Source organism: Tenrec ecaudatus, chromosome 15, assembly GCF_050624435.1.
Source record: "Tenrec ecaudatus isolate mTenEca1 chromosome 15, mTenEca1.hap1, whole genome shotgun sequence".
Classification (NCBI taxonomy): domain Eukaryota; kingdom Metazoa; phylum Chordata; class Mammalia; order Afrosoricida; family Tenrecidae; genus Tenrec; species Tenrec ecaudatus.
Window position 1 is genome coordinate 61,895,796 of NC_134544.1, and position 15,997 is coordinate 61,911,792.

The 15,997-nt window shown below is 43.0% G+C and overlaps 1 protein-coding gene across 6 annotated transcripts in view; it reads right to left on the reverse strand.

Moving 5' to 3' along the window:
• The window catches only part of EPB41L3 (erythrocyte membrane protein band 4.1 like 3), a 171,680-nt gene that overhangs the window by 25,482 nt on the left and 130,201 nt on the right, over nt 1-15,997 (reverse strand). For 4 of the 6 annotated variants that reach the window (XM_075533144.1, XM_075533145.1, XM_075533142.1 and 1 more), the window contains exons 9-12: nt 14,838-14,990; nt 13,736-13,833; nt 12,644-12,819; nt 5,942-6,162 (exon numbers count right to left, since the gene is read on the reverse strand). In XM_075533144.1, the coding sequence (XP_075389259.1) occupies nt 5,942-6,162; nt 12,644-12,819; nt 13,736-13,833; nt 14,838-14,990 (648 nt within the window). The remainder of the gene's footprint in view (nt 1-5,941; nt 6,163-12,643; nt 12,820-13,735; nt 13,834-14,837; nt 14,991-15,997) is intronic. The other 2 variants (XM_075533143.1, XM_075533147.1) reach the window with 1 other exon arrangement.

Consider the following 15,997-nt stretch of genomic DNA (forward strand, 5'->3'; position numbering starts at 1 on the left):
CCAGACCGACTTCATGGTCTCGGGTTTGGAACCATCAGGAGGGTTACGCACTGGGATACTCTGCTCACAGGTTCCCTAGCTTGCAACAATTAACTGCTGTGATTTGTTTTGCCAATGTAATGCAGACATGCCCAAGTTTAACATGAATTCTCATGCACTGATCACAACGAGATGAACACCCCTGGATTAGGCACAAGATCTAGGTGGTTTGCTATGTAAGAGTTCAAACAGTTATAAGGAATTTAGCAAAGCGTAAAGTTATTCTTTTTAAAATTTTTATTGACAGTCCAATGACTAACCCCATGAATAAGGAAACACTTATTTCTAGGATGGAAATCAGCTCATACAGTAAATCAGTTACTGTGCAGATAACACTGGGTTCTTATCAGATCACACATTGTAGGGCGGTCTGGACCTACACTGATAATACGGTTACTGGAAGAAATAGTGACATTAAAGTGTAAGATTTAAACTAAATACACTTTAAAAAATTGTGTGTGTGTACGAGGTAGCTTCAAAGTTTGTGGGGAAAATTGCATTTTCATTGAGTTTCATTTTCCCCCATGAACTTTTTGAAGGCCCTGTGTCGATCAGTTCCAGTGAAGGGCCGGCCACAGGGGTGCCAGGCACCTTGAAACTGGCACTAGTGCACTGCCACATGTTAAAGATTAAACTTGCTTTTAAACACCTTGGAGACCATTTGCATGTTTCCACTTTGACTGAAAAGAAACGGTCTCAGTGCCTCTGCATACACACACAGACCCCGTGATTCCTTACACTCCAGGCGCAGCTCAACTTCAGCCTTACTAGCTGAGCACAACACTCCAGAGACTTCCTTTTCTAGTGTCTCCCCAAGTAGGGAAACAAAAAAGAAATTCTCCCCCAGAACAGCAGCTGAATGAGCCCTGGGAGAGGGGTGGGCAGCACCCATTCTTCCTCCCTGGCGCTGTTGCCTGGGCCATCGCTGGGCTGCACGCACCCAGGGCAGAAGGGGTCAGGGAGCGAGCGGCCCTCTGTGAGCTGCATGAAGAAGGAGGGGAGCCCACTGGGTGGCCAGCGCAGGGGCAAGCCTGAGACCTGCCCTCTCTCTAGAGGCCTGTCCATCTTCTCTGACCTGACCATCAAGAACTCTGGGCGTACGAGGAGCTGAACGCATTATTGTCGTCAGCATGCGCACGGCCCCTGCTGGGCTTTCAGCCCATGTGTACAACAGAGAGAACCTTAGACACGCCGCCGTCTGATGCACACTATCGAAAGACCACTGCGCATAGATCTTGCTGGGGCTGTTCCTGGTTCCAGATTACTGACGCTGTGCGGGCAGCTGACGCTGGTCTAGATGTTCCTTGTGACCCAGCACACCGGGTGGACCTGATACACCCCGTCAGGCTGGCAGTGATGATCAAGAGGGCAGGGCGGGAGGTTGAGACCCTCCAGGGAGGAGGGGAGTGTGCCGCTTTGAGCATGTCCCTGGAGGACACTAACACCTTTGCTGCGGCGGGCGCCTCCTCCTTCCCGAGCCTCTGAAGAGCACCTATCCAGAGTACAGAGAAGACTATATATATATTTGCAACACTCACAAATCTTGTCAAGTCTGCCTTAGGTGTAATTTACTCTAGTGAATGATACTATCCTCTTACCATTATTAATATCCGTGTACATAACCCTAACAACCTTTCGCTTCATGCTTATTAGTCAATTCCAATTGAGGTCAGCTGAGTCCTCATCACACGGGCGCTCAGCGAGCGGGCAGCAGAGCGAGGCTGGGCGGCGCAAGCTGCTCCACACACAAGGTGTTGTGCCTAACCCTGGGACCTGTTGTCCTCCCCCCAGCACACAAGCTCTCCACACGTTGGCACAGACGATAAATGAGGCTCTGAAAGTAGGACGCCTATGGCAGCCACGCCTAACATCGTTTTGGACCGAAGCACTGAACACAGGGCAATGTGTCCTATGCCGAGGTACACACCTCTTCCTCTGAACTGTCACTCGGGTCATTGTCTAGTGAGGCACTCAAGGAGGCCGCCTTGGGCTCCAGGTAGCAGAGGCACATAGCCAGAGGGAAGGAGAGAGTGAGGGCATATGGCACTGAGAAGGAGGCGGAGAGCAGAAAGAAAAAGATGAAGAGGAAGCAGGGCACCAGGGAGGGAGAGCGGATGGGGAGGTAATGCTGCAGGCTCTGCGGGAGGAAGTTGGACTCGGAGAGGTTGGGGAAAGAGAGGTACCCATCATCATCGAGGAGAGAGGGGAATGACTCTGGGAGCTGCAAGGAGAAGGAAAACAGGGTCGCTCCTTTGCCGGCTGGCTGCTTGTAGCTAAAAGCCACCTCTGGATCCCCCAGGTAAGGCTTCCCTTTGGCATCAGTGTCCAGGGCAGGCTCACCGCGCATCTGCACGGGGTCTTTATCTTTACAAGGCTCGCAGCCCGTGGGCTTGTGGTCCTTCTCCTTGCATCTCCTGCGGAGCTTTGCAGGAGATGCAGGGGTGCTACATGCTGATGGGGGTGACGGGGGGCATGAGTCAGTGCCGAGCCCGGGTGACTGATGTGAAAAAGACAAGAGACAGCAGCAAACAGAGGTGCAAAAGGACAAAAAGAAAACTGCAATTAGTTAATTTTCTTATGGGCATCAATATAAAATCGTAAAACAAGAATTTTCGCACAAGGGTTGTTGCTCACAGGTCTTCAAGTATTCAAACTATGCCAAAGTCGTTACAAATGGCTACAATTCTCTCCTTAGCAAATCAGTGTAGGTTAAAAAAAGATGAAACCAGAACAGGACACATTTGTGAGCAATTCTACCTGTTTATGTGATAAAAAAAATCATTTGACCCACAATTCTAGAAAGTGATAAGGTTTTAAGAGCAAAAGTCAGTCTCTTGGCAACTTGAAATTAAGACTTTCAATAACTTTTTTTCTGATTTTCTGCTAAAATATCTCACTATCGTTTATTGGAGGAATAATAAAAAGCCCAATTTTAGGTTTTTTTCAGGTGCCTAGCATGAGCTCCTCCCCTGGTTAATCAATCGCCTCCCTACCAGATGGATGGTCAGACCCGAGTGTTTCTGGCCCCACTCCGAGGGGACAAGGTTATGCCCAGAGAATTCAACAATGGACACGCGAGGAACCTGACCCTCCCACCAAGAACCAAGGCTCCTTTGAAGACTTCCGTTTCATTCTGGCTCCTCTAGTCAAGCTCTAAAGGCAACTTCAACTAAGGTGAGTGGCTTCAACAACTAACTAGCAAAAGAATGTGTTTCCTGATGTTTTGTGTTTATATTATCTGTGGTCCCCATATAAAGCTAGCAACTTTCCATTCTTCTTTTTTTTTTTTTTAAAGCAGATAAACAGGAGGTTTCCATCGCTTGATCTGAGCCCTGAATGAAATAATACAAGCAACCTTTCCCCCAAATGTGAACGTAGGCTTTTGTGGGGAAAGTCAGTCTAGCTCCAGATCTCTCCAATTTCTCAAGTCCCCTCTTCAATGGGCCGAGCAGGGACTGCTGAGAAGGCGAAAAGGCAGTCAAAAGACACTGCCAAGCACCTGGGCAGCGGAAGGAAGCTGCTACAACTAGAGTTCAGGGTGGGGTCACAGGGAGCCGGCAGATAATTAGACTTCTGTTGCTTTCCTGTGAAGTTCTGTGTTTGTGTGTCTGCCTAGCAACCTGATAGCATGGCAATTACCCAGCCTGCTTTGCGGCGGTTATCCAACCCCGACTTTAGAGGCAAAGGCTAAGAAAATGCACAAATAAGATGATGAATTACTACGGCCATATTAGACTACAGAAGATTCCATTTTGTTTTACTATGAGGCCAATTCGCCTTTTCTCACAGTTACATTTGACATTAGGACTGCATTATAAATAAGAACCTACACAAATCGCAGTCAACTAAGAATCCTGTCAAGCTTGCATGCTAATTTCAGCACAAAGACACACTCATCTCCTAATGGCCAAGGGCAATCATTTGCCTACGCAACATGCCCTCCTCTCAAGTGAACCGGTAATACATTTTCATTTTGGTTAAAAAAAAGTATGCTCTATGTGACTCTGTAGGCAGACTGGCAGCAAAGTGGGTAACGAGGTGGCCTGCTAATGGTAAGTTCAGTAGGCAGAACCCACCAGCTGCCCCACGGAAGAGAGAGGAGGCTGTGTGCTCCCATAAAGATTTCCTGTCTCTGACACTCACAGGGTCCTTATGAGCCAGAATTGAGTAGCTGGCATTGAACACTTAATCAACCTATCACACAATCCAATAGTCAGTCATATCAAGATAAATGTTTTTTGTGTGCTTCTATTTCTGAAGATGGGGAAGAATAAAATTAAAGCTCAATCTTCCATGTTGCTTATTGAAGTAAGGCCGAGTACACAGCTTTGCGCTATGGGAAATAAAAACAGCCTATTTAAGCGCTAGGCTTCAGCTCTCTGAACGCATTTTAGTCAACGCATTGGCTTCTCAGAGACGCAGGAAGATGAAGGTAGTGGGTTTGTCTTTATTTTGCAGTGACAAAAATGCAACAAGGTGAAGACAGGTTACGACTATGCTTTATGCCAACATATTGATGATCTGTTAACATAAAATAAAATGAAACTGCCTGGAGTTATTTTTGCAGCAAAAAAAATCACCCACTTTTATGTGTCACATAAGTCATATTTATACATCCATGGGAATCAGAAGTTAGCATGGGTGATTTCCAGATAAGCATAAAAGCCACATACTTGCTGTTTAGGCACACCCTGTCCTATTTAAAATCTCCCTTAGCTGAACTGAAAAGGAACCACGTACATTTTAACAGTGGAAGAATCCAAATTTTCTAGCTATCACTTATGAATTTGAGTCGTTTGGAATATTGTAACTAAAGACATTTTAGATTTGTTGATCTATCCAGTAATATGTAACTGCTAAATCCTCGTCAAAAGGAAAATATTGCCATAGAATAGCAGGTGGTGCATCTCTACTAAGTAATACATACCGTATAGACTCATGTATAAGCCGAATTTCTCAGCACATTTATAATGCCGTTTTTGTGGTAAAACTAGGTGCCTCGGTTGATATTTGGGTCGGCTTCTATTCAAGTGTACATAGTAATCTGCATCCGAAGAAGCCCCGTGCAAAAGAGCATTTCTGAACCTAACCTTCTGGCTAGACCAATATCAGCATGCTATTTGCTTTTGCTCTGTACTGTCCATTCCAAGAGTCACCTATTTTCCTATTAATATCATGTATAAGCTTCCCAACCTGTCTTTTGATTTTTATATTCTTGTGCTAAAAACTGCCTTACAGCTATCGAGATCGCCGGAAATAAAAACAACCATGTTTAAAAATAAATCTGACTCTGGGTGAAATGAAGCCACAAAATATCATGAATGAAACACTTGGAGAAGTTGCTTCCAGGTTCGCTGTCTTGTTTTCCTGCGTAACCTTCTTCTAAACATCAGTGGTCAAAACAGGACCAACCCTTCTTTCTATAATTAGACTAGCCGAAGACTTAAGCAAGGAAACGGTATGTAGATGCACAGGCTACATCCTGTTGGGTAGTCAGGAGAATGGCAGCATGGCGACTGTACATCTAGAATAATCGACGGGGTTTGGGTAGGAGGAGGGGCCAGAAACACAACAGCTTAGTGGAAGTTCTGAAATATGAGCCCAAATGGAAACGTCATCAGCCAAGAAAAGCACTTTTCAGATCTACATACTAGATAGCTGTTGAAAGTCTCACAAAGCTCGCCAGTTGTTAAAATTTAAAAAAAAATTATAAAACTAAAAGAAACTTTCAGAAGGAAAATGTTGAAACAATAAGAATCGTTTAAAAATGGACCGTAGGGATGCGGCAGTTCTGAAGTGAACTGTGCGTTACCGGGACTCCTAACCCATGCCCGCTTTGCAGCCTCAAACTAGTGATGCAGGACGTCTGCTGTGCAGCCAGAGCAGACGGCTGGAGCTGTACCTTTCCCTCATGCCGCGCGGCAGTGACAGGCGTGGCTTCCTCTGCCTTTTTCCGACGGTCCTCTTCCTCGTCACGCTCCTCCTGGGCCTTTTTCTCGGGAGTCACAGTGGTGATCAAGTTGGTTTGGGAGATGCCCTTTGTTGCCGTGTACTGGCCAGTACCAACCTCTGCAGCAGACATAGAATCCTTCATGTATATTTCATGGTTTTCATTCACTGATGCTAAAAGCAAATACAATTGAAGAGATAAAATCTGAAACAGTTAATTGGGAAGACAGATGGACACCACAACTATTACTAAAAATCTAAAAAATAAAGTCCCAAATGCCAGGCTGATCTTGAAAACTGGTAGGACGCAGCCCTGCATGTTCCTTCTGCTAAGCACTAGCATGAATTCCGCTATCGGTATCACCTGTAACTGTGTTGCTCAACGATTGAAAGGCGTATCTCTAGAAACTACTATGTTGCCATCATTCCCAGGCTGGCCAGTGACGGGTGCCACAGGGTGGGGTGAGTGGAAGGAGGTGAGGCTGAGCTGCAGCCATGCCTGTTAACCCCACAGAGTAACAGCTGGGCAAAGGAGCCAGACACCTCGTACCAAGTTCCAGAATGAGCTGTGATCTAGGCAGTACATTCATCTTTGAGCAAAGCTTTGGATAGTCATGCACCAAATAGCTTTTGCTATTACAATTGTATTAATAATGGCTGAAAGATCTAGGTCTATTTCTACAATAATGAAAATAACTATCTTGGCAGATAATCTCAACAAATGCAGATAACAACTCTGTTCAATACAAGTCCAGAAATAAGTTAATTCTTGCTATGTTGTAAACCATACCCTGTGACATGCATACACACTATCATCTCTAACACAGGTATTTTGGGAAAACAAGAACAAAGTTGCTAACTGAAATCCATGCAAAAACAAGCATGCAAACATAAGAGATAGGAGACATAGCCTTTCAGCACAGCTATAACGTCTTAGTGAAAAAGATGCTTGGTTCAGTTAAGGTTTAAAAATCTGGTACCCATATAATCTTAGGCCTTAGATGCCATGAAAGTTATGTTTAAATGCTGTTTTTCAAATCCACTGTACCTAACTGCCAAGTACACGATTATCAGCATTGATAGTTCAGAAAACATTAATATCTAAACATTAGATAGGCTGCGGAAACCTTTTAAAATTGCTAGCCATTTATTTCACTAAGCATATGTATCCTCGCCTTGCTGAAAAAGCTCACGAGACAGCTGCCCACGAAGCAGTTCGGCTTGTCTAAATGAGATGCAGCGGTGCAAACAGCCGTCTCTGTGCCACCAAGCAGTGCCAACACCCAGCTGAGCGGCTGCAGAACAAGCACTAGACATGGCAGGTCCCCAGCGAGCGAGAGACACCACATACTAACGTCCCTTTGGGGCAGGGAGGAAGACACAGCATGAAACTGGCACACGTATTTCACAATTGTCTTCTGTCTTCTCAGCAGACATTAACACGCACAAAGTCGTCAAGGAAACAGTACGCATAGCAAACGTGTTTCCTTGTGTGAACATCACTGAATTCGGTCAGGGGAGGGGTAGGGGGAAAGGCTTGCTATACAAACTCCCCATTTACTCGGAGAAAATAGAAATGAGGTTAACTTCAGATTCTCTAAAGGAGAGAGGAGTATAAAGGAGACAACAACCATAAAGAAAAGGTTCAGTGCCAGGAAGATATCTTAGCACCCTCGTTTAACTATAAACCATTCTCCTGTGCATGGTATTCCAAAGACTTGGCTTTCAGGCTCGACACTCTGCAAACGGGAAACACTTGGCAGATACCCAACGCTAATGCATTTCCTGGGTCAGTCAAAAACAATAAAAACTGGTTAGGGTAATTACCAATGTCATTAGTGTTCAATAAATGACTAAGATGGCTAAAGTGGAGTCCTGAAGAGTTTCACCCATTTGCCAGCTATTGATAGAGAGTTGGACTGGACTTGGATGTGGATTTATTGAGGTGAGGCGCCATGGACAAAGGGCCTGGCAAATATCCCTGTGACACCGAGCAGCCATTGAGAGCCCTGTGGGGCTCGGGGCCATCAAGGTGGTTCGGACTCACAGCGACCCTGTGTACAACTGAAGAAAGCACAGATGTTACGCTCAAGCCCATCCCTGTAGTCACTGTATCAATCCATCTTGTGGAGGTGTCCTTTTTCTCGGCCCCTCTACCAGACCAAGCATGCTCTCCTTCTCTAGGGACTAGCCTTTCCTGATAAGATGCCCCAAGTATTGGAACCAAATTCCCCCATCTTTGCTTCCTTCTGGCTGTACTTCTTCTAAAAGTGATTTGTTTGTTCTTTGGTCAGTTCAAGGCACTTGCAACATTCTTCACCAGCACCATAAATTAAATGTATGGAATCTGGTTAAGTCTTCTTGTTCAATGTCCGAGTTTCCCATGCACACGAGGCAAGTGAAGACCATGGTGTGGGTCAGGAGCGCCTTAGTCCACAAAGTACCATCCCTGCTTTTCAGCATTTTAACGAGGTCTTGTGCAGCAGAATGACCCAATGGAATGTACCCTTTGCTTTCTTGACTGCTGCCCATGGATTGTGGATCCAAGCAGGATGAGATCTTTGACACCATGTTTCTCTTGATGTTGCCTCCTGGTCCAGGTGTGAGGATTTTGGCTTGCTTTACCATGAGTTGTAACCCATTTTGAAGGCTGCAATTCCTGATCTTCATCAGCAAGTCCTTCTCCGAGTTCTCCTCACTTTCAGCACGGAAGGCTGTGTCATCTGCCTATCGAAGCCTGTTAATAAGCCACCCTCCAATCCCGATGCCACATTCTTCTTCATGCGATCCAGCTTTTCTGATTATTTGCAGACAAACTGAGTACGTGAAGAGATTCAGCCCTGACACACACTTTCCTGATCTGAAACCACGCAGTGTCCCCTTGTTCAGTTTCCGCAACTGCCTCTCGATCTGTGCACAGGCTCCGCGCGAGCCCAATGAAGTGCTCTGTCAATCCAATGTTCTGCTTAAGACTACGCATCGTTTATGATCTGCACCAGCAAATGCCTCGGCCTAGTCGAGGAAACACAAGTAAATTCATTTCTGGAGTTCTGTTTTCAGCTAAACCCATCTGACATCAGCAACGATATCTCATGTTCCATTACCTCTTCTGAATCTGGCCTGGATCTCTGGCAGCAACCTGTCCATGTACTGGTACAACCACTATTAGATGATTATCAGTGAAATTTTACTTGTGTGTGATATTGACATTGTTCCATTCCATTGAATCACCTTTCTTTGGAATGGATACAAATATAGATCCCTCCCGGTTAGCTGGCCAAGTAGCTGTCTTCCAAATTTCCTGACATGGAAGAACAGGTGCTTCCAGTGCTTCATCAGCTTGTTGAAAGTCTATTAATTCCTGGAGGCTTGTTCTGGATGAAACACTTTCAGTACAGCTTGAACTTCTTCCTTCAGCATCATTAGTTCTTGCTCATATGCTACTCCCTGAAATATTTTTGTTTTTAAAAAAATGTTATTATTCTTTATTTTTAACTTTAATAAAAATAATTATTTATTGGGAAGCTCTTACAGCTTATAACAATCCATACATCAATTGTCTCAAGCACATGTGTACATTTGTTGTCATCATAATTTCAAAAACATTTTCTTTCTACTTGAGAGCCCTTGGTATCAGCTCCACTCCCCCCCCCCTCCCACCTTTGTGTACTCTTGATCACTTACAAATTATTTGTATTTTCATATTTTACACTATCTGCTGTCTCTTCACCTATGTTTCTGTTGTTCGTCCCCCTGGGGTAAATGTTGTGCGTGGATCACTGAAATTGGTTCCTCTTTTCCTCTTACCCTCATGGTATCGCTACTCTCATTATTGGTCCTGAGGGGTTTATCTGTCCTGGATTCTGTATGTCGAGAGCGCATAACTGTACCAGTGTACATGCTCTGCTTTAGCCTGTTGACTAGTTTTTTGGTACAATGACTGAATTCCTCCCATCTTCTTTTGTTGCTCCCACATCATTCAATATTTTGCCTGTGGAATCTTTCGGCATTCTAATTCAAGGCTTGAATTGAATTTTTTTCTTGAGTTCTTTCATTTTAAGATACACTGAGCATATTCCTTTCTGGTTTTCTAATTCTAGGGCTATGCACATTTCATGGTAATGCTTGACTTTGTCTTCTTTGACATTTTCTCTTTAGTTCTTTGGCAGCATCATTTCTTCCATTTGCCTTAATGACTCCATCATTAAGAGCAAGTTTGAGTCTCTTCTATTTTTATGGAACTCAGTCTCTCCTCTGACATACATTTTGATCTTGTCCTTCCTGTCTTTTTAATTTAATTCAATAAAATTAAATTTAAAAAACCCTCGTTGATGGGGCTAGTTGTGATGAAGAAGTCATTGGTCTTGCAAAATTCAATCATGTGATCTCCAACTTTGTTTTGATCACCAGGGACAACTACTGGTTTTTATTTTATTTCAATTTTTACATTTCAATTGCCAATAATTATCCTCACATACTGATTGTATGTTTGATCAATTTCAAATGGAGGATGTTGGTAAATTTTTCAATTTTTTCAACATGTTTTTGGTGGTTGGTGCATAAATGTGATTAATAATTGTATTGATTTGATTCCTCTGTATGTGAATAGCCAGTGCCCTACTACAGAATAGCTCTCGAAATGTCTTTGTGGATGACTAATTTGATAGCATTCCCCTTGAATGGCCACTCCTGGCACAGGGAACCATATGAATAACTTACTGAAATGGCCATTAGGAACCCATTCCAGCTCACTAATGCCTAGGGGATCAATTTCTATGGAGTCCATTGCATTTTTTCACAACTTGAAATTTTCTTAAGAGTCTTGCTTTGTACACTACAAGTTCCAATTTTTACTAAATGTTCAAATGATTGTTTTTGTGTGTGATTTTGAGCCATGCCTCATTAGCAAGTGAAGGTCCAGAAGGCTCTACTCCCCCCATGTCATTCTGGTCCACTCTGCGTTCAGAAGGCAGCCATAGTCACCTTTGGAGCCTGCCGACCCGAGGGGCTCATCTTCCGGCAGTATTTCTGACTATGATCCATTGCTATCCCTATGGTTTTTGGTGGCTACTTCTTCATATAGGGTAGTCTATGCCTTCTCTGTAGTCTGTTCTTAGTCTAGAAGCGCTGCTGGTACTTGAAACACCAGCAGCCTAGCTTCTAGCAACACAGCAACACAGAAGCCACTATAGTATGACAAACTGACAGGCCAGTGGTGGCTGGAAACCATATGGAGTAACATATCACTCTTCACCCCCTAGGAGTCACCATGAGGCGACTTACAGATAAATAACATAGCTTTAAGGAGAAATTCTGACTTTTCACATAAAGGATTCCATCAGGAAAACCCAAAGTCTTTTTTATCAGGGGATTTAGGGGGCACATAGCTTGAATCACTGTAAAGGGGCAAAGGAGAATTGAGACTATGGGGTGCACGACAGAAAAGGTAGCATGGCCCAGAGAGAGGCTGGGACCCCATTCAGTCCATATATTCAGTGTTGCTCTAGCTATCAGACAGCACACCTGCATATGACCAAGGACTGTAGGATAAAGCCATCACACAGAACAGTAAGAACGCACGAAACACACATGTTATCCCTAAGAAGTCTATGTAAAAGATTACCTCCCTACATATGTGAGCATTGACTCATTTGACTTAATGGTAGGATATGCCGAGAGATGGCTCCACACTCCCAGTACTTAATATTAACGAATTAATTAAGAGTTCCTTGCTGTTATTTGAGAATTATCCTTTCTACTATTTATAATTTAATGGACTGAGAAAGGCTACATTTTGTTCGCAAACATACTTTAGAAATAGATACATTTAACTTGCAGCTTTCTTTCTGAAATCACTTAGGATTTGTCAGCCCAGCGCAACTGCCATTAAGTCAACTTTGATTCACAGGGATCTGACAGGACAGGTGAGGGTTGCTCCCTAGTGATTCCAAGGCTATAAATTTTCATAGGGGAAGCAGCCTCAGCTTTCTCCTGCAGAGGAACTGGTGGATTTGAACTGAGACTTTGAGGTTAGCAGTCGAACATGCCTGCGATGCCTCACTGTGCCACCAGGGATCCCTGGATCTGCCAGTAAGTGAAATAAATTAGATGAACTTAAGAGTATGTGACTACGATACATATTTGGAATGAAAGTATCTTGATCCCAAAAAGGGTAATACCTTATATGAATGTTGCGCTTCTCGGTCCTAAATATCATTCTTATGCTCTTTTAGATAAAGTTCCAATAACAGAAGTTAGACTGACCGCGGCAGCTCTTTCTGACTTAAACACCTGCCACTCAGCCATACGTCAGTAACACTTCAATTCATACTATCTAAAGCAGTGCTTCTCAACCTTCCTGATGCCACGGCCCTTTCATACAGTTCATGTGGTGGTGACCCCCAACCATAACATTATTTACATTTCTACTTTATAACGGTCATTTTGCTACTGTTATGAATCCAGTGATCCCTGTGAAAGGGTCATTCGACCCCCAAAGGGTCTCCAACGCACAGGCTGAGAACCGCTGATCTAAAGGATCCCTGTTTGTCGAAAGCTTGTAATGACTTTACAGAGTCATGGAAGGAGCCTAACAGTTCCGTCTTCCTGTTTGAATAGCCATAGCCATGATCAAGAGCCAGAAGCTGAAGCTTACCTCCATCCAAGCTGCGAGACATGGTATACCGTTTGCTGGACGAGCGCTCGAAGTAAGGGGCTGGGCGGTCTATCAGCGCGCTGGCTCTTCTTGTTTGGGCCTGTGTTCTGCCACTGTAGCGGAACTTGGAACCCAAGGTAAGGAATTTCTTTGGAGGCGCCTCTGGTAATAACAGTCTAATGATACGGGGAGGGGCGGGGAGAACAAGAACGACTATTAAGTTAAATATTGGGGGATATGACCTTGATTTTTCTATGCTGTTATGGGAAGAGTTTCCAAGTGGCACAAACTGTACTCTTGTACTATTAACCGAACCGCTGGCAGTTCAAACCCACCCAGCAGGGCTGCGGGAGCAAAGCCTGGCAAGCTCGTTACATAAACATGACAGCCCAGAAAACCTTCGGTTCTCAGTTCTACTCGGGAGGACGTGGGGCTGTCACGCACCAGAAGAGACTCGACGGAACTGTTGCTTTTAATGGGGGTTAAAACCCAACATCTACCAACTCGGGTTCCTGTCGAGGGGACAGAAGTCAAAGAAGACTTGTGGCAAACTGGATGTGCTTTAACACGTCACACCACTGAGTCTGTGGTTCGCTTAAGCCCCTGTGTTAGTGAAAAAAGTAGTGACACGGTTACCTTTCAGTACAAAGTGTACGGTCTTTATGTGAGAAAAGAAGTCCAGGAAGTTGAGAAATTATTCAAGTAGTAAGGAATGGGTTGGACAATTCACAAAAATATGGATACCTTCTATAAATAATAAAATACTACAGTGTATAAAGAAAGAGGAATGAGGCAGGTAAGTACAAGACAAGTTAAGGAAACTTTTAAAATTTAGAAGTCCTTTTAGAATTTTTATAAAGTTTATAAGAATATATAAATGTACACTTTATTTATATCATCTATAAACATATAAGATATACTATAAAATATACATTTATATAATTCACAAGAAAACCTGAGATGACAATGAACTTGAAGGAACAGAAAAGACCGTGTTCTCAAACTTTTTCAGAGGAAAAATAATTCTCATTATTCTAATTCTCCATTAGAAAATAAAACAAGCTCCCCCCTCCCTCTAAGATCTTTACCTACCTGAAAAACGTATGGTGTTCAACACATACTTTCCATAAGCGCTTGGCAGCTCGATGGTTGGGTAGCTTAAATCCGATCGTACTTTCAAATTGTTCAAACTATTTAAAAACAAAAGCAAGTGAAGTTTGGCATTATGAATAACACAAAAACTTTGCAAATAATTTGCAAAATCACAACCAGCCACACCTAAATTCCTACTCTACTCTCGAAGCCAGTCCCGTATGACCGAGTCCATGCTTTAACGACAGCTGACTTTATCGGTGTGCTCTCACAGCGATGGTCCTGCTAAACCCTACTGCTCCATGGGAGATGCGTAAAATCAAGGAGGTCACGCTTTCATGTATTTCCGCGAGTATATTTCAGATGATCATCCATTTTGATTTTCAAGGTGAAATATCTAATTTTCTAGTATCTTAACATTACTTAAGGCAGAGGCACACTATTTTGCAAAGACAGTACACATCAGGCCACCAGAGGGCATCATCTTAAATAGCAAGGACTCTTCAGAAGAACACAAACCCACCAGACTAATGCCATCAATAGTAGCAAAGGTAATTTATGGGGCAAAGAACCATGGTGAATAGTTCTATGTGGGGCAGTTTGTTGAGAATGGCAGAAGGGAATGGAACATTTTGACGCTTCCATTACCGCCTATGATTTTAAAAGAGCAGGACTACACCTCAATGATTAAATAAACAATACACTGGGCTGTGGAAGATATGCAGCCATGAGTTTACACTTGGCATTGCTATTTCCAACCGTGCTTTCCCTGGATGCATCTACTCACTTTAGGGTGAAATCAGGTCTGTTCTCCTAACAAGAAAGGTAGGAAAAAGTGCTTTATTTTACTCACAAAGAGACTTACACTAAAGCCTGAAACATCTAAGAAATAATAGATCTTGAATTTATATTAATGCATGTTTAAGAGACCTTTCAATTAATGTACATAGTGGGGGGAAAGGAAACAAATTAATAAAAATGTAAAGAATGCATTATTTATTTTTTATTAGAAACCTATAATAAATTCTTTCATAAAACTCAAAATTCACAAGCAAGTAGTTTCTATTTCCCTCCATGTGCATGCACAGGCAGGCCTACTTACCTCTCCTGGTCTGATCTTGATGTAAAAGTTGTTCCGTTTGTATGAAATTTTTAGAACCTTGGGCCACGCAAATCTGTTTATTCGAAGGCGGTCACGATATATCAACAGACCACTAGCACAAACACCTAACATAATTTCTACTCCTTCTGAGTCCTGCAAAACAGTAGCAAGAAACAACAGCTCAGAGTCAGACTACTGTCTCCCACTCCTGGCCAAATACAGGAGCTGAGTTTCCTTGACAGGCCTATTAACGGATCACCTCTAGCTCTCCCGGAAATAGGAGAACTAACTAGGTTGCCACATTTGGAAAAGAAAAACCTACCAGGAATTAATGATTGTTAATGCAGGTATTTAGCAACATGGAGATTAGATATTCTGAATAAAATATGCTGCCAAAGTAAGACTTGTTATGTGAATATTGTACCCAGAGATAACTATTAAGATGAATGGGATACTATAATAAAAATAGTAATCTAATACCCACAGATGGCACCTGTTGCGCACAAGGCACTGGTCTAGCACTTGTACATATGTGACGGTAACGGTTTTGTCTTCAGAACGGTACCTTGAGGTGCTTGTTACTTCCATTTTACAGGTGAGGAAACTGAGGCGGGGACACTAAGCATCCTGCCCAGTTGAACGTGGATAGCCTTGGTTCTAAAGGAAGGACTCTTCTCTTTTTATTATTTTAATTTTTAAAAGTATCAAAAAATATACACAAGAAAACAGATCACTAATTTCTACATACATATCATTGGCACTGATTATATTATTTGAGTTGTATAATCATTCTTGGTGCCCTTTTTCTAAACTCCCTCACCACCATTAAAATAACTTCAGCACCCCCAAAACATAGAGCCCCCCTTCTTCCCCCTCCCTCCTAACCGTGGTCAAAGGTAGCACTAACGAGCACAACTAGTAATAAGAGGAACCTAGCTGTTTCATGTGAGTGTTTTGAGTTTTATTACTTTAAAAAGAGCCCCCATTTTTATGTACCATTATTATTGGAGTAAATTATAACAAATTTAATATACTTTGCTTTAAAAACAGTATGAATGTTCTCTAACAACACACTCCTCCCACATATAAGCACACTGCTCAGGGGTCACCACAGTTAACAATAGGGTTCACAAACTTAATAAAGAGATATTAATAAAGAT